The sequence below is a fragment of the Odontesthes bonariensis genome, chromosome 6 (assembly GCF_027942865.1).
Source record: "Odontesthes bonariensis isolate fOdoBon6 chromosome 6, fOdoBon6.hap1, whole genome shotgun sequence".
Lineage (NCBI taxonomy): Eukaryota > Metazoa > Chordata > Actinopteri > Atheriniformes > Atherinopsidae > Odontesthes > Odontesthes bonariensis.
In genome coordinates this window covers 3,188,479-3,206,435 of record NC_134511.1, presented here as the reverse complement: position 1 = coordinate 3,206,435, position 17,957 = coordinate 3,188,479, and the positions used below count along the sequence as shown (strand labels likewise).

At 40.2% G+C, this 17,957-nt stretch overlaps 1 protein-coding gene across 1 annotated transcript; it reads left to right on the top strand.

The window, feature by feature from the left end:
- The first annotated feature begins 642 nt into the window (after nt 1-642).
- Nucleotides 643-5,314, top strand: LOC142381842 (actin, cytoplasmic 1-like). Its single transcript, XM_075467101.1, has 9 exons — nt 643-733; nt 2,044-2,168; nt 2,244-2,372; nt 3,259-3,369; nt 3,456-3,540; nt 3,685-3,846; nt 3,950-4,141; nt 4,252-4,433; nt 4,828-5,314. Exons 2-9 carry the CDS (start codon nt 2,046-2,048, stop codon nt 4,969-4,971), a joined length of 1,128 nt encoding a protein of 375 aa, XP_075323216.1. The 5' UTR covers nt 643-733; nt 2,044-2,045; the 3' UTR covers nt 4,972-5,314.
- Nucleotides 5,315-17,957: the final 12,643 nt, after the last annotated feature.

Sequence of the window (17,957 nt, the reverse complement as noted above, 5' to 3'; positions counted from 1 at the left end):
TGCTCATGAAGTCACATCAGCTTAACTTTGGTTCCTGAACATTTCTAAAAGGTTTAGTAGCTGTTTTTGTTTCATCCAGAAACTTTAGACTTGATGAAATGTCAGTCTGTAACTTCCTAAACTTTGCAGTTTCTGTCCTTTTGGTGTAGCTGGACAGCTCTCTGTAAATTTACTGGCCCTGATGCTTCCATTTCCACAATTTTCTGCATATGAAACGAAGAGTTTATCATCATTTCTTCTTCTAAACACGCACACTCACACATATAACTCTCACTCAGATTTTTTTTTTGCTTATTTATGATTTGTAGAAGAACTTTTATTTTTTGCTGCACTGGTGTTTAGACATAGAAGCGTTTTTATTGAACTCAGAGGACAGTTTTGGTTTGTCGGAGGACGTTTCTTCATCTCCATAAAAGTCTAAATCTTTACTCGGGCTTCCTGTGTGACGGACCAATCAGAGACTTCCCTCTCAGGTGTTGTTCGGTAAACACTCTGCAGTGATTCTTGGGTTCATCTTGACAGACACTTTCTGCAGCCAATCAGGGCGCGAGCTGAGAAACCTCAGCGTGTTCTGCTCACCTGGACCAATCAGAGCCCCAGGTGTGGGATTATTACCTTTTATGGACGACGCCAGCCGCCCCGAGAGCGTGAATAAAGCCGGTGCGTGTTAGCGCGTGCTGCTGCAGTAACCGTGCACAGCTGGGACAGAAACACACCGACTCACCTGCAACAGGTAAGAGATGCTGTTTTATAGCGCGCTTTTTTAACAGCTGCACTCGAGTTTTATGCTAATACGGGAACTTATTGACCAGCCCACCTGCTGAGAATCACTGCAGGTAACCGACAGGTGGGCTGGGGGGGCTGGGGGGTGTTGGACTTGCATGAAACAGTTTCCAAGAGTCTGTCAGTCATTTGAATAACGCATTTGTTTTAAAGTTCATCCTCTGGCTGCTGAGTAAATGAACAGATTATGGGAGCACTTCTGGGAAAGAGTCGTTGCTTTTAACCTGTTTCTGCCTAAAATAAAGCAGTTTAATGAGCTGCTGCAGTTACCTGGGCTCTCAGTTTAATCCCACCAATCACTTCTGTAATGTTTCTTAACCCTCCTGTTGTCCTGCGGGTCAAAAGTGACCCACCACTATGTTTAGCTGTAGAAAAAAACTTTAAACTAGCTTTCTCCAACAGGAGTATGACTTTTCCCGAAGGGCCCCCATCATTAGAAAAAGTCACACTTTATATTTTGTTTCCATGTGGGCTGTACACCACTAGGGTACAAAGATTGTCTTTAGGGTCATTTTTGACCCGTGAATTAGAAAAGCATTTAAACCCCAGAGAAAAGTTACTTTTTTTTTTTTTTTTTTTCCCCCTTTCAATATAATTAATTCAGAAGTAATTACTTCACATTTATATAATAGCAATAATAAACCTTTATTATGTAAAAGAAAACTGTTGGTCCAACTGACAGTTGGTTTGTGGTTTTTAAAGAAAGTGTAATCCTGAAAATGTCTTTTTGTATTGTGTTTAAAAAAAAAAATGCATGATTAAAAATGTATTGAGTTGACTAGATTAATAACAGGTGGTTTCATCATACAAAATAGATTTTGGATTTAAAATCCAAAGTTGCTTTATTTTGGGGCTTTGGTAGGGCGGGTCATTTTTGACCCGTAGGACAAGGGGAGTGAACAGAATGTTAAGACGGTTCTTAGGAAGGCTGCGTACTATATGGTGTCATATTCTGCCTGAACTTCTGAAATATTCCAAATGACAAACTCAAAGAGGAGTTGATCAAGCTGGAGGACATCAGCTGGTTGTGTGTGCAGCTAAAGGTTTAGGAATAAGTTGGTTTCTGCTTGGAGGGTTTTCTTTTGAGGGTGTGGACGATGAGAAGAAACTGGGTGTGGTTCAGCACTCTTCTTCCAAAGGATGTCATGTCAAAGTTGCTTTCCTGATGCGTTTGAAGATCTAAACAGGAGCCTAAATGATAACCAGGTCCAAGCTTTTAATATCTTTAAAAATGTCTAATTTGTAAGGGTTTCCTTTCAGACATGGATGACGACGTCTCTGCCCTCGTTGTTGATAATGGCTCCGGTATGTGCAAGGCCGGCTTTGCTGGAGACGATGCCCCACGCGCAGTCTTCCCTTCCATCGTCGGCCGTCCCAGACACCAGGTACCAACGTGACCGTCACCTGCATGCCAGGAGCGTGCGTGTGCGTTATGTAACTGGATATGTTGTGGTGTGCAGGGTGTGATGGTGGGGATGGGGCAGAAGGACAGCTACGTGGGGGACGAGGCTCAGAGTAAGAGGGGCATCCTGACCCTGAAGTATCCCATCGAGCACGGCATCGTCACCAACTGGGATGACATGGAGAAGGTGAGGCTGTGATGTGCAGACGCTCAGCGTGGTGCGCTGCCATCTGCTGGTCAAAGATCTTAAAGTTTCCAAACCAGCTGAAGCTCAGTTTTCATTTCACTTGAGTGATCCTGAGTTTCAGCTGGTTTGGAAACCAAGGCTGTGTCCCAAACCGCATACTTCTCCTACTACTCATACTGTTTGAGTAGGCGAGAAGTTCCCGGATGCATACTAGATTGGCCGAAATGTTGGGTATGCATCATGAGGTTACTACTCAAACTACCCAAGATGCTACGTGACGTCGCAGATTGTCATTTCCTGTCAAAACGGCAGTTTCAAGCTAGCTACAACGAGGGTAGGTTCATTTCCTGTTTTCAAAACAAAAGCACCAATTGTATGGTAATGGCTTTCCCTATGATAAAAGGCAACGGGTATTTTTATTTTGTGAAAATAACCGGAAGTGCGTTAGCTCACTGCGGCTAGCTTTAGTAGCGTTGAATTCGTGGGAACAAAATTGTAAACAGCCGGTATTTTGTCAGGTTTTCAACACGTTGGGGATCTAAACGACTACTTTCTCACCAGAAAATGTTTAAAATGTTGCTAAAGTTTACAGAGTTTAGAGCTTAAGAGAAATCAGCTTCAGGCCGGCTGATTTCGGCTCGGGCAGGAGCGAGATGCATTGTGGGTAAATGCTCTGCATACTGTCTGATCGATCAGTATGTAGTATCGAACACAGCCCAAGTGTTATATTAGTCTAGAACTCAAACTGTGAAGTAACAAAGGTTCACTTTGCCACAAACCTTAACCATGTGAGATTAGAGACCTGGTCACTGTCCTGAACGGCTCTTCCACATGTTTGACCGTAATGCCTGCAGCTTCATAACTTGGCTGCTCTCCTCTTGTGCAGATCTGGCATCACACCTTCTACAACGAGCTCCGTGTGGCTCCTGAGGAGCATCCGGTCCTGCTGACCGAGGCTCCCCTCAACCCCAAAGCCAACAGGGAGAAGATGACGCAGGTGAGCTCAGACTGGCCCACCCCGGTCAGGATAAACCGAGCCAGAAGTCTTTTGCTTTCTGAAGTGACGCTTTTCTTCTGGTCCAGATCATGTTTGAGACCTTCAACTGTCCTGCCATGTACGTGGCCATCCAGGCTGTCCTGTCGCTGTACGCTTCTGGTCGTACTACGGGTGAGTGCAGTCAGACACGCCTACAAAAGCTGTAAGCTCCAACCTGAAGGGTTCAGTTTGACTTTAATTTGCTCAGTGGTGGTTCAAAGACTTGCTGTGATCTCAATGTTGAGCTTTATTTAAAGTCTTGACTTGGCCCTGCAGGGATTGTGATGGACTCTGGCGACGGTGTCAGCCACACTGTGCCCATCTACGAGGGCTACGCGCTGCCTCACGCCATCCTCCGTCTGGATCTGGCCGGCAGAGATCTGACCGACTACCTGATGAAGATCCTCACTGAGAGGGGCTACAGCTTCACCACCACTGGTATGACTCTGACTTGCAACCACAAAACGGGTTCCAAATATTAGTAAAACGTCAGGATTTGGAGGAGAGATTCAGTGTGAATATCTGTGCCTCTGAACTCCAGCTGAGCGTGAGATCGTGCGGGACATTAAGGAGAAGCTGTGCTACGTGGCTCTGGACTTTGAGCAGGAGATGCAGGCGGCAGCTTCCTCTTCCTCCCTGGAGAAGAGCTACGAGCTTCCCGACGGACAAGTCATCACAATCGGCAATGAGAGATTCCGCTGTCCCGAGGCTCTCTTTCAGCCTTCATTCCTCGGTTTGTAAACGGTCTCTGAGGGGTTGTCTCACCGCTATGAATGATCCATGTGGCTCCTGAAACTGTGCTTATTCCAGAAGTTCACTGAATGAACTCTTTGCTGGTTGCAGGAATGGAGTCTGCAGGTATTCACGAGACGACCTACAACAGCATCATGAAGTGTGACGTGGACATCCGTAAGGACCTCTATGCCAACACCGTGCTGTCCGGGGGGACCACCATGTACCCTGGAATTGCTGACCGCATGCAGAAGGAGATCACTAGCTTGGCCCCACCCACAATGAAAATCAAGGTAATGAACTAACCAGCCTCATGTCCTGACTTCTGCTTTAAGTTCCTCTGACTCTCTGTAGGGTTTAGTGATGAATCGACAACAAAGATGGCTTTCTTATGACTTTGAGCTGGATTCTGGTCTTGGGACATGAGGGATTATATATCAGGTGTTTAAAAGTTGTCCTGAAGTTAAATCTGAAAGCTTATAGAGACCGAGCACAGAATGCTCGGTCTCTGAAGAAGATTCACTTTTAATTTCCCGACTGCCATCATCACTGAACTCATGACGGATGGGATTTTAGGCTCTTCCACCTGTAGAGTTCAAACTCATTCAACTCTTATGAAAAGAACTCATTTTAAATCCCAGCCTTGTCTCCCCTGCTGCTTCTGGTTAAGTCTTTCTCTCTTTTTAGATTATTGCTCCCCCAGAGAGGAAGTACTCTGTGTGGATCGGCGGCTCCATCCTGGCCTCCCTCTCCACTTTCCAGCAGATGTGGATCAGCAAGCAGGAGTACGATGAGTCTGGCCCCTCCATCGTCCACCGCAAGTGCTTCTAAAGCCCCTCGTCCTCTGCCCTGCCGGTAAACGTGCTTTCCAACTGCTCCCACTGACTTGGTGTCTGGTTCATCTTGTGAACAGACTGAAAGATGCCACAAATGAGATGAGTCATAACTGTTTCAGCTCAGCAGCTCCTCGATCTGTGCAGACTTGCTAATAAAATTCTTTGGTCCAGTTTGGGGAGCGACTCATGATGATGAGCTCTTCAAACAGGAGGATCACCAGCGTTTAGTCTGCTGCAGAAAGCTGCTCCCTTTCAGTCAAAGCTCCTCATTCCAACCTTTGGAAGCACTAAACCGCTGTTAACACCCTGACCTCTCAATAAAATAACATTTGTTTACATCTTCTCTGCTGTGGTCATTTGCTCAACTTTGACTTTGTAAATCTTTTCTTTATAAAAATGGAAAGTTTTATTTAAAGCTGCACAGAAGTGTTAAACTGGAGACCGGCCCAGGAGGTAAATTCACCCACATGAGAAACAGAAGTGAATTCAAAGTGTCTAATCTGTGCTCTTTATCTTCTGCAGTAAACGAGCGTTTTGGATAAATTTGTCCAACTTCTCAGCTCTATTAGATACAATGCTGTTAACTGGTGTGGAACAGAAAAATATAGCACCAGTTTGCAATACTTGTCAAAGCATTTTAAAATGTACAGGAATGATCCACTTTAATCAAATTAATATATTCCAATTCATGCAAATGACTTTTAGAAAGTCAAAGGGTTGCATCAAAACTTCAAACTCATATTTGATTCAGTGCATGAGGGTGACTGGAGAGGAAAAACTCCCTTAACAGGAAGAAACCTCCATCAGAACCAGGAAGGGCAACCAGCATAACACCAGGCCAGTGATACCTGTTAAGAGAAACGAGTTAAAGGGAAGTTGGTTTATTTTTATTTAAAACCTGGACCTCATTTCATCTACTCACCAATAACAGTTTGAAAGTCAGCGTCCTTCAGAAGCTACTGAGATCTGCGTATATCCAGAGACGATGCAGCCTCAAGTCTTTATTTCACCAAGTCTTTAAGCTGAATGGACGTGTACTATTGCACCGTTAGCTCAGAGCTGCTGTGTTGTTGCTCTCGGGCTTTTGCACACGCATTTAGTGGGATGACGTCATCAATGCTGCCGCACAGCTCATTCACTCCGGTAAGGACGTCCTTCGTACTCAAAGATGTCGTTAAAATCTGAAATATCCTGCAATGTTGCACAAAACAAGCAGAAACTCCTGAAGTTAGCCGACTGTGACAGAGCACGGAGTGAATGAGCTGTGCTGCAGTGGAGCGCGTTAGTTTGTAAATTGAGCTATTTCATTCTGAACATCTGTATCTGTGGTGAAGATGAACTGTCTCAGGACGATTTATCATCAGAAATAACATCATTAATCCTTGTGTTCACGCTGCAGTTTAATGTTATCCCCACAGGGTGGCGGTGTTTCATCATGTCTCCATATAAACCCTGCAACCTTAACATGGTTTAACAGATTGTTGTTAGTGTTTCAGAGTTTAATGAGACAGAACGTGTTGTAATTCTGCTTTTGTTAAATATTTTGCACAAATAACACACCAGTGTTCGACCTGCATCTTGCTGTGTGAACCCTTCAAACAAGACTCAGTGTTGGGCTGCATGTAAAAGATTCTGGTTTGTTCTAATGGACATCCAAGAAGACATCAACTCATCACACCATGCACAGTCCTGTTATTTATTAGCACTTAACCAATATTCAGCAACATCACAGAAGGACACATGCTGCTCCTTCAAATAACTCAGGTTTCTGGATAATAAAGTTTGAAAATTGTAGTTTGACTCAGGAGTGTTGTCAGAAATAAAGCTTTACTGGGGCACAGACCCACATTACACAGATCCCAACCTCTCTTTTCATCGAGGTCTGTGACATAAGCTACACAAACCTCCCTCTATAACTGCTACTAACACATCTGCTGCTGAAACTGACACATGGGGAAGTGTGTACGTTAGGTTTCATTTCAAAATCAATTAAAAAAATGCTTTATTTATCCCAGAGGGAAATTAAATGTTGATGTAGCTCAATTAAATCAAAGAGTTATTATAGATGCTGATGGCTGTGGGCAGGAAAGATTTCCTGTAGCGGTCCGTTTTGCATCCAAACTGAAGAAGCCTTTGACTGAAGAGACTCTGTTTTCCAATAACAGTCTCATGGAGAGGATGTTCAGGGTTGTCCATAATTCTCTTGATTTTATGCAAAATCCTTCTTTGCATTATTGTCTCCAGAGGTTCCACAGTCGTCCCCAGAACAGAACCAGCCTTCTTTATCAGGTTGTTGAGTCTTTTTAGGTCCCTGGTTCTGATGCTGCTGCCCCAACAGATGACGCAAGAGGAAATGACGCTCTCAACAACAGACTTGTAGAAGATCTGCAACATCTTGTTGCAAACCTTGAAGGACCTTAGCTTCCTCAAGAAGTACAGTCTGCTCTGTCCTTTCTTGTAGATGGCTTCACTGTTGTGTCTCCAGTCCAGTCTGTTGTCCACATGAACACCAAGGTATTTATATTCCTCAACCACCTCCACTTCTTCTCCCATGATGGAAACAGGGTTTGATCTGACCCTGTTTCTCCTGAAATCTACAATCATCCCCTTTGTTTTGTTAACATTCAAGATAAAAGTCCACATTTAAAAATCGACCTCTGTAAGAACACACAATTCCTTAAGGGCAGATAACTTAAGGGCAGATAACTTAAGGGCTGATAACTTAAGGGCAGATAACTTAAGGGCAGATAACTTAAGGGCAGATAACTTAAGGGCAGATAACTTAAGGGCAGATAACTTAAGGACAGATAAATTAAGGACAGATAACTTAAGGGCTGATAACTTAAGGGCAGATAACTTAAGGGCTGATAACTTAAGGGCAGATAACTTAAGGGCAGATAACTTAAGGGCAGATAACTTAAGGGCAGATAACTTAAGGGCTGATAACTTAAGGACAGATAACTTAAGGACAGATAACTTAAGGACAGATAACTTAAGGACAGATAACTTAAGGGCAGATAACTTAAGGGCAGATAACTTAAGGACAGATAACTTAAGGACAGATAACTTAAGGGCAGATAACTTAAGGGCAGATAACTTAAGGACAGATAACTTAAGGACAGATAACTTAAGGGCTGATAACTTAAGGGCAGATAACTTAAGGGCAGATAACTTAAGGACAGATAACTTAAGGGCTGATAACTTAAGGACAGATAACTTAAGGACAGATAACTTAAGGGCAGATAACTTAAGGGCAGATAACTTAAGGGCAGATAACTTAAGGGCAGATAACTTAAGGGCAGATAACTTAAGGGCAGATAACTTAAGGGCAGATAACTTAAGGGCAGATAACTTAAGGACAGATAACTTAAGGGCAGATAACTTAAGGGCAGATAACTTAAGGGCAGATAACTTAAGGGCAGATAACTTAAGGACAGATAACTTAAGGGCTGATAACTTAAGGACAGATAACTTAAGGACAGATAACTTAAGGGCAGATAACTTAAGGGCAGATAACTTAAGGGCAGATAACTTAAGGGCAGATAACTTAAGGGCAGATAACTTAAGGGCAGATAACTTAAGGGCTGATAACTTAAGGACAGATAACTTAAGGACAGATAACTTAAGGACAGATAACTTAAGGGCAGATAACTTAAGGACAGATAACTTAAGGGCAGATAACTTAAGGGCAGATAACTTAAGGGCAGATAACTTAAGGGCAGATAACTTAAGGACAGATAACTTAAGGGCTGATAACTTAAGGACAGATAACTTAAGGACAGATAACTTAAGGACTGATAACTTAAGGACAGATAACTTAAGGACAGATAACTTAAGGACTGATAACTTTAGGACTGATAACTTAAGGGCTGATAACTTAAGGACAGATAACTTAAGGACTGATAACTTAAGGACAGATAACTTAAGGACAGATAACTTAAGGGCTGATAACTTAAGGACAGATAACTTAAGGACAGATAACTTAAGGACAGATAACTTAAGGACAGATAACTTAAGGACAGATAACTTAAGGGCAGATAACTTAAGGACAGATAACTTAAGGGCTGATAACTTAAGGGCAGATAACTTAAGGACAGATAACTTAAGGACAGATAACTTAAGGGCAGATAACTTAAGGACAGATAACTTAAGGACAGATAACTTAAGGACAGATAACTTAAGGACAGATAACTTAAGGGCTGATAACTTAAGGACAGATAACTTAAGGACAGATAACTTAAGGACAGATAACTTAAGGGCAGATAACTTAAGGACAGATAACTTAAGGGCTGATAACTTAAGGACAGATAACTTAAGGGCTGATAACTTAAGGACAGATAACTTAAGGACAGATAACTTAAGGGCTGATAACTTAAGGACAGATAACTTAAGGGCTGATAACTTAAGGACAGATAACTTAAGGACAGATAACTTAAGGACAGATAACTTAAGGGCAGATAACTTAAGGACAGATAACTTAAGGGCAGATAACTTAAGGGCAGATAACTTAAGGACAGATAACTTAAGGACTGATAACTTAAGGGCTGATAACTTAAGGACAGATAACTTAAGGGCAGATAACTTAAGGACAGATAACTTAAGGGCAGATAACTTAAGGGCTGATAACTTAAGGACAGATAACTTAAGGACAGATAACTTAAGGACAGATAACTTAAGGGCTGATAACTTAAGGACAGATAACTTAAGGACAGATAACTTAAGGGCAGATAACTTAAGGACAGATAACTTAAGGGCAGATAACTTAAGGGCAGATAACTTAAGGACAGATAACTTAAGGACAGATAACTTAAGGGCAGATAACTTAAGGGCTGATAACTTAAGGACAGATAACTTAAGGGCTGATAACTTAAGGACAGATAACTTAAGGGCAGATAACTTAAGGGCAGATAACTTAAGGGCAGATAACTTAAGGGCAGATAACTTAAGGACAGATAACTTAAGGACAGATAACTTTAGGACTGATAACTTAAGGGCAGATAACTTAAGGACAGATAACTTTAGGACTGATAACTTAAGGGCAGATAACTTAAGGACAGATAACTTAAGGACAGATAACTTAAGGGCAGATAACTTTAGGACTGATAACTTAAGGGCAGATAACTTAAGGACAGATAACTTTAGGACTGATAACTTAAGGGCAGATAACTTAAGGACAGATAACTTAAGGACAGATAACTTAAGGACAGATAACTTAAGGACAGATAACTTAAGGACAGATAACTTAAGGGCAGATAACTTAAGGACAGATAACTTAAGGACAGATAACTTAAGGGCAGATAACTTAAGGGCTGATAACTTAAGGACAGATAACTTAAGGACAGATAACTTAAGGACAGATAACTTAAGGACAGATAACTTAAGGACAGATAACTTAAGGGCTGATAACTTAAGGACAGATAACTTAAGGGCAGATAACTTAAGGACAGATAACTTAAGGGCAGATAACTTAAGGACAGATAACTTAAGGACAGATAACTTAAGGGCAGATAACTTAAGGACAGATAACTTAAGGACTGATAACTTAAGGGCAGATAACTTAAGGACAGATAACTTAAGGACAGATAACTTAAGGGCAGATAACTTAAGGGCTGATAACTTAAGGACAGATAACTTAAGGACAGATAACTTAAGGGCAGATAACTTAAGGGCAGATAACTTAAGGACAGATAACTTAAGGGCAGATAACTTAAGGGCAGATAACTTAAGGACAGATAACTTAAGGACAGATAACTTAAGGGCAGATAACTTAAGGGCAGATAACTTAAGGGCTGATAACTTAAGGGCAGATAACTTAAGGACAGATAACTTAAGGACAGATAACTTAAGGACAGATAACTTAAGGGCAGATAACTTAAGGACAGATAACTTAAGGGCAGATAACTTAAGGGCAGATAACTTAAGGGCTGATAACTTAAGGGCTGATAACTTAAGGACTGATAACTTAAGGGCAGATAACTTAAGGGCTGATAACTTAAGGACAGATAACTTAAGGGCAGATAACTTAAGGGCTGATAACTTAAGGGCAGATAACTTAAGGACTGATAACTTAAGGGCAGATAACTTAAGGACTGATAACTTAAGGACAGATAACTTAAGGACAGATAACTTAAGGGCAGATAACTTAAGGACTGATAACTTAAGGGCTGATAACTTAAGGGCAGATAACTTAAGGACTGATAACTTAAGGGCTGATAACTTAAGGACTGATAACTTAAGGGCAGATAACTTAAGGACTGATAACTTAAGGACAGATAACTTAAGGACTGATAACTTAAGGACAGATAACTTAAGGGCAGATAACTTAAGGGCAGATAACTTAAGGGCTGATAACTTAAGGACAGATAACTTAAGGACTGATAACTTAAGGACAGATAACTTAAGGACAGATAACTTAAGGGCAGATAACTTAAGGACAGATAACTTAAGGACTGATAACTTAAGGACAGATAACTTAAGGACAGATAACTTAAGGGCAGATAACTTAAGGGCTGATAACTTAAGGGCAGATAACTTAAGGACTGATAACTTAAGGACAGATAACTTAAGGACAGATAACTTAAGGGCAGATAACTTAAGGGCAGATAACTTAAGGACAGATAACTTAAGGACAGATAACTTAAGGACAGATAACTTAAGGACAGATAACTTAAGGGCTGATAACTTAAGGGCTGATAACTTAAGGACAGATAACTTAAGGGCAGATAACTTAAGGGCAGATAACTTAAGGACAGATAACTTAAGGACAGATAACTTAAGGACAGATAACTTAAGGACAGATAACTTAAGGACAGATAACTTAAGGGCAGATAACTTAAGGGCAGATAACTTAAGGACAGATAACTTAAGGACAGATAACTTAAGGACAGATAACTTAAGGACAGATAACTTAAGGACAGATAACTTAAGGACAGATAACTTAAGGACAGATAACTTAAGGGCTGATAACTTAAGGGCTGATAACTTAAGGACAGATAACTTAAGGACAGATAACTTAAGGGCTGATAACTTAAGGGCTGATAACTTAAGGGCAGATAACTTAAGGACTGATAACTTAAGGACAGATAACTTAAGGACAGATAACTTAAGGGCTGATAACTTAAGGGCTGATAACTTAAGGACAGATAACTTAAGGACTGATAACTTAAGGGCAGATAACTTAAGGGCAGATAACTTAAGGGCAGATAACTTAAGGGCAGATAACTTAAGGACAGATAACTTAAGGACAGATAACTTAAGGACAGATAACTTAAGGACAGATAACTTAAGGGCTGATAACTTAAGGGCTGATAACTTAAGGACAGATAACTTAAGGACAGATAACTTAAGGACAGATAACTTAAGGGCTGATAACTTAAGGGCTGATAACTTAAGGGCAGATAACTTAAGGACTGATAACTTAAGGACAGATAACTTAAGGACAGATAACTTAAGGGCTGATAACTTAAGGACTGATAACTTAAGGACTGATAACTTAAGGACAGATAACTTAAGGGCTGATAACTTAAGGACAGATAACTTAAGGGCTGATAACTTAAGGGCAGATAACTTAAGGACTGATAACTTAAGGACTGATAACTTAAGGACAGATAACTTAAGGGCTGATAACTTAAGGACAGATAACTTAAGGGCTGATAACTTAAGGGCAGATAACTTAAGGGCTGATAACTTAAGGGCTGATAACTTAAGGACAGATAACTTAAGGGCTGATAACTTAAGGACTGATAACTTAAGGGCAGATAACTTAAGGACTGATAACTTAAGGACAGATAACTTAAGGACTGATAACTTAAGGACTGATAACTTAAGGGCAGATAACTTAAGGACAGATAACTTAAGGACAGATAACTTAAGGGCTGATAACTTAAGGACAGATAACTTAAGGACTGATAACTTAAGGGCTGATAACTTAAGGGCTGATAACTTAAGGACTGATAACTTAAGGACAGATAACTTAAGGGCAGATAACTTAAGGACAGATAACTTAAGGACAGATAACTTAAGGGCTGATAACTTAAGGACAGATAACTTAAGGACTGATAACTTAAGGGCTGATAACTTAAGGGCTGATAACTTAAGGACTGATAACTTAAGGGCAGATAACTTAAGGACAGATAACTTAAGGACAGATAACTTAAGGGCTGATAACTTAAGGGCTGATAACTTAAGGACTGATAACTTAAGGACTGATAACTTAAGGACTGATAACTTAAGGGCTGATAACTTAAGGACTGATAACTTAAGGACTGATAACTTAAGGGCTGATAACTTAAGGACTGATAACTTAAGGACTGATAACTTAAGGACTGATAACTTAAGGACTGATAACTTAAGGGCTGATAACTTAAGGGCTGATAACTTAAGGACTGATAACTTAAGGACTGATAACTTAAGGACTGATAACTTAAGGGCTGATAACTTAAGGACTGATAACTTAAGGGCTGATAACTTAAGGGCTGATAACTTAAGGACAGATAACTTAAGGACTGATAACTTAAGGACTGATAACTTAAGGGCAGATAACTTAAGGACTGATAACTTAAGGACAGATAACTTAAGGGCTGATAACTTAAGGACTGATAACTTAAGGGCTGATAACTTAAGGACTGATAACTTAAGGACAGATAACTTAAGGGCAGATAACTTAAGGGCTGATAACTTAAGGACTGATAACTTAAGGGCAGATAACTTAAGGACTGATAACTTAAGGGCTGATAACTTAAGGACAGATAACTTAAGGGCAGATAACTTAAGGGCAGATAACTTAAGGACTGATAACTTAAGGGCAGATAACTTAAGGGCAGATAACTTAAGGGCAGATAACTTAAGGGCAGATAACTTAAGGACAGATAACTTAAGGACTGATAACTTAAGGGCAGATAACTTAAGGGCAGATAACTTAAGGACTGATAACTTAAGGGCTGATAACTTAAGGGCTGATAACTTAAGGGCAGATAACTTAAGGGCTGATAACTTAAGGGCAGATAACTTAAGGGCAGATAACTTAAGGACAGATAACTTAAGGACTGATAACTTAAGGACAGATAACTTAAGGGCAGATAACTTAAGGGCAGATAACTTAAGGGCAGATAACTTAAGGACTGATAACTTAAGGACAGATAACTTAAGGGCAGATAACTTAAGGACAGATAACTTAAGGACAGATAACTTAAGGGCAGATAACTTAAGGGCAGATAACTTAAGGGCAGATAACTTAAGGACAGATAACTTAAGGGCTGATAACTTAAGGGCAGATAACTTAAGGACAGATAACTTAAGGACAGATAACTTAAGGACAGATAACTTAAGGGCAGATAACTTAAGGACAGATAACTTAAGGGCAGATAACTTAAGGGCAGATAACTTAAGGGCTGATAACTTAAGGACAGATAACTTAAGGGCAGATAACTTAAGGGCAGATAACTTAAGGGCAGATAACTTAAGGGCAGATAAGGGCAGATAAATTAAGGGCAGATAACTTAAGGGCAGATAACTTAAGGGCAGATAAGGGCAGATAACTTAAGGGCAGATAACTTAAGGGCAGATAACTTAAGGGCAGATAACTTAAGGGCAGATAACTTAAGGGCAGATAACTTAAGGGCAGATAACTTAAGGACAGATAACTTAAGGGCAGATAACTTAAGGGCAGATAACTTAAGGGCAGATAACTTAAGGGCAGATAACTTAAGGGCAGATAACTTAAGGGCAGATAACTTAAGGACAGATAACTTAAGGGCAGATAACTTAAGGACAGATAACTTAAGGGCTGATAACTTAAGGACAGATAACTTAAGGGCTGATAACTTAAGGACAGATAACTTAAGGGCTGATAACTTAAGGACAGATAACTTAAGGACAGATAACTTAAGGGCAGATAACTTAAGGACAGATAACTTAAGGGCAGATAACTTAAGGACTGATAACTTAAGGACAGATAACTTAAGGGCAGATAACTTAAGGACAGATAACTTAAGGGCAGATAACTTAAGGGCAGATAAGGGCAGATAAATTAAGGGCAGATAACTTAAGGGCAGATAACTTAAGGGCAGATAAGGGCAGATAACTTAAGGGCAGATAACTTAAGGGCAGATAACTTAAGGGCAGATAACTTAAGGACAGATAACTTAAGGGCTGATAACTTAAGGACAGATAACTTAAGGGCAGATAACTTAAGGGCAGATAACTTAAGGGCAGATAACTTAAGGACAGATAACTTAAGGACAGATAACTTAAGGGCAGATAACTTAAGGGCAGATAACTTAAGGACAGATAACTTAAGGACAGATAACTTAAGGACAGATAACTTAAGGACAGATAACTTAAGGGCAGATAACTTAAGGACAGATAACTTAAGGACAGATAACTTAAGGGCAGATAACTTAAGGGCAGATAACTTAAGGACAGATAACTTAAGGGCAGATAACTTAAGGACAGATAACTTAAGGGCTGATAACTTAAGGGCAGATAACTTAAGGGCAGATAACTTAAGGACAGATAACTTAAGGGCAGATAAGGGCAGATAAATTAAGGGCAGATAACTTAAGGGCAGATAACTTAAGGGCAGATAAGGGCAGATAACTTAAGGGCAGATAACTTAAGGGCAGATAACTTAAGGGCAGATAACTTAAGGACAGATAACTTAAGGGCAGATAACTTAAGGACAGATAACTTAAGGGCAGATAACTTAAGGGCAGATAACTTAAGGACAGATAACTTAAGGGCAGATAAGGGCAGATAACTTAAGGGCAGATAACTTAAGGGCAGATAACTTAAGGACAGATAACTTAAGGACAGATAACTTAAGGGCTGATAACTTAAGGGCAGATAACTTAAGGGCAGATAACTTAAGGACAGATAACTTAAGGACAGATAACTTAAGGACAGATAACTTAAGGGCAGATAACTTAAGGACAGATAACTTAAGGACAGATAACTTAAGGGCAGATAACTTAAGGACAGATAACTTAAGGGCTGATAACTTAAGGGCAGATAACTTAAGGGCAGATAACTTAAGGACAGATAACTTAAGGGCAGATAAGGGCAGATAAATTAAGGGCAGATAACTTAAGGGCAGATAACTTAAGGGCAGATAAGGGCAGATAACTTAAGGGCAGATAACTTAAGGGCAGATAACTTAAGGGCAGATAACTTAAGGACAGATAACTTAAGGGCAGATAACTTAAGGACAGATAACTTAAGGGCAGATAACTTAAGGGCAGATAACTTAAGGACAGATAACTTAAGGGCAGATAAGGGCAGATAACTTAAGGGCAGATAACTTAAGGGCAGATAACTTAAGGACAGATAACTTAAGGACAGATAACTTAAGGGCTGATAACTTAAGGGCAGATAACTTAAGGACAGATAACTTAAGGGCTGATAACTTAAGGGCAGATAACTTAAGGGCAGATAACTTAAGGGCAGATAACTTAAGGGCAGATAACTTAAGGGCAGATAACTTAAGGACAGATAACTTAAGGACAGATAACTTAAGGGCAGATAAGGGCAGATAAGGGCAGATAACTTAAGGACAGATAACTTAAGGACAGATAACTTAAGGACAGATAACTTAAGGGCAGATAACTTAAGGGCTGATAACTTAAGGGCAGATAACTTAAGGACAGATAACTTAAGGGCAGATAACTTAAGGGCAGATAACTTAAGGGCTGATAACTTTCATTAAAAATAATTAATTAATCCATTAATTCCATCAAATTCCACATGATTAGTCGAAAGATGGCACTTTATTAAACTTACAGGTGCCGTTTAGACGAAGATCGTCCTTTAAAGTGATAGTTCGGAGTAGATTCAACCTGGGGTCATTTGAACCGTGACATCCAGCCAAGTATCCCACCCGCAGTTTTTTCGATCTTGGCTGAACATCAGCTGAGTTACTGAGTTATCCCGAATAGCTTCGTACAAGGGTTAATGGATCCTGGCAGTATCTCCAAAATTACCACACTAAAATCACATGCCATGACACCAAACTTCTACAGTAGTACAAATATGGTCTGTACTCACAAAACGATGCATTTGGAAGTTTGAAAATAGTCCAGGAGTTTATTATTATCAACACAAGCCTGATAGCTTCTCTGCTGCTAAAGCTGCGTCAACGTCACTTCCTTTAGCTGGGAGCTTCAAAGTAAGATGAGGGTTGATCTACTACTGTAGACAACAAAGTATATGCTATATTCTACATGTTTTTTTTATGAATCTTTATGTTGTAGAGTTGTGAAATTATTTTATCAATGGAGAAATTGAGCAGCCTTGCTTTGTTGACTTTGCTGACCTCTCATTACATTACCGAAATTCTGCCTATGCTACACCTTACTTCAAAAGTACACTCCTTCAGGTTAGTAAAATTTTAGCGCCTTGTGCAAACCTCTGTGCCAGTGAGGATGCTCGTAACATCCTAGAATCATGAACTGATCCCGGCCATTTAGCCTCAATGTTGGAAATGAAATGACCTCCATCACAGATCATCTGTATGCACGGAGGATAGGAGTCAATGATGAGGTTTCACAGGGCATAAATGTAACATTGCTCAGCATTACTCAAAGGGGTTGATGTGGTGTTTTTCAAAATGAGAAATCCAGTTCAGAGTCTATGGACAATTATCCCCAAGTGTACCTGTACATTTAGGATATGGAAAAATGTTCGGTTTACATAGTCAGCCTCCACGGGTCCAGCAGGGGCCTGGACAATGTGACAATGTTTAAATCCAGACTGAAAACAGTTCTATTTAGATGTGCATATGACACCTGAAAGTATTTTATCTGCACTCTTCACTTTTAAATTAATTAATTAATGATTTTTTTGTTTTTTGGAATGATTTTATTGCCTTCTTGTGATTTTATGTAGCTGTAAAGCACTTTGAATTGCCTTGTGTACGAATTGTGCTCTACAAATAAAATTGCCTTGCCTTGGATGCGTACATGGGCACAGTGTAACGCACCGATAACA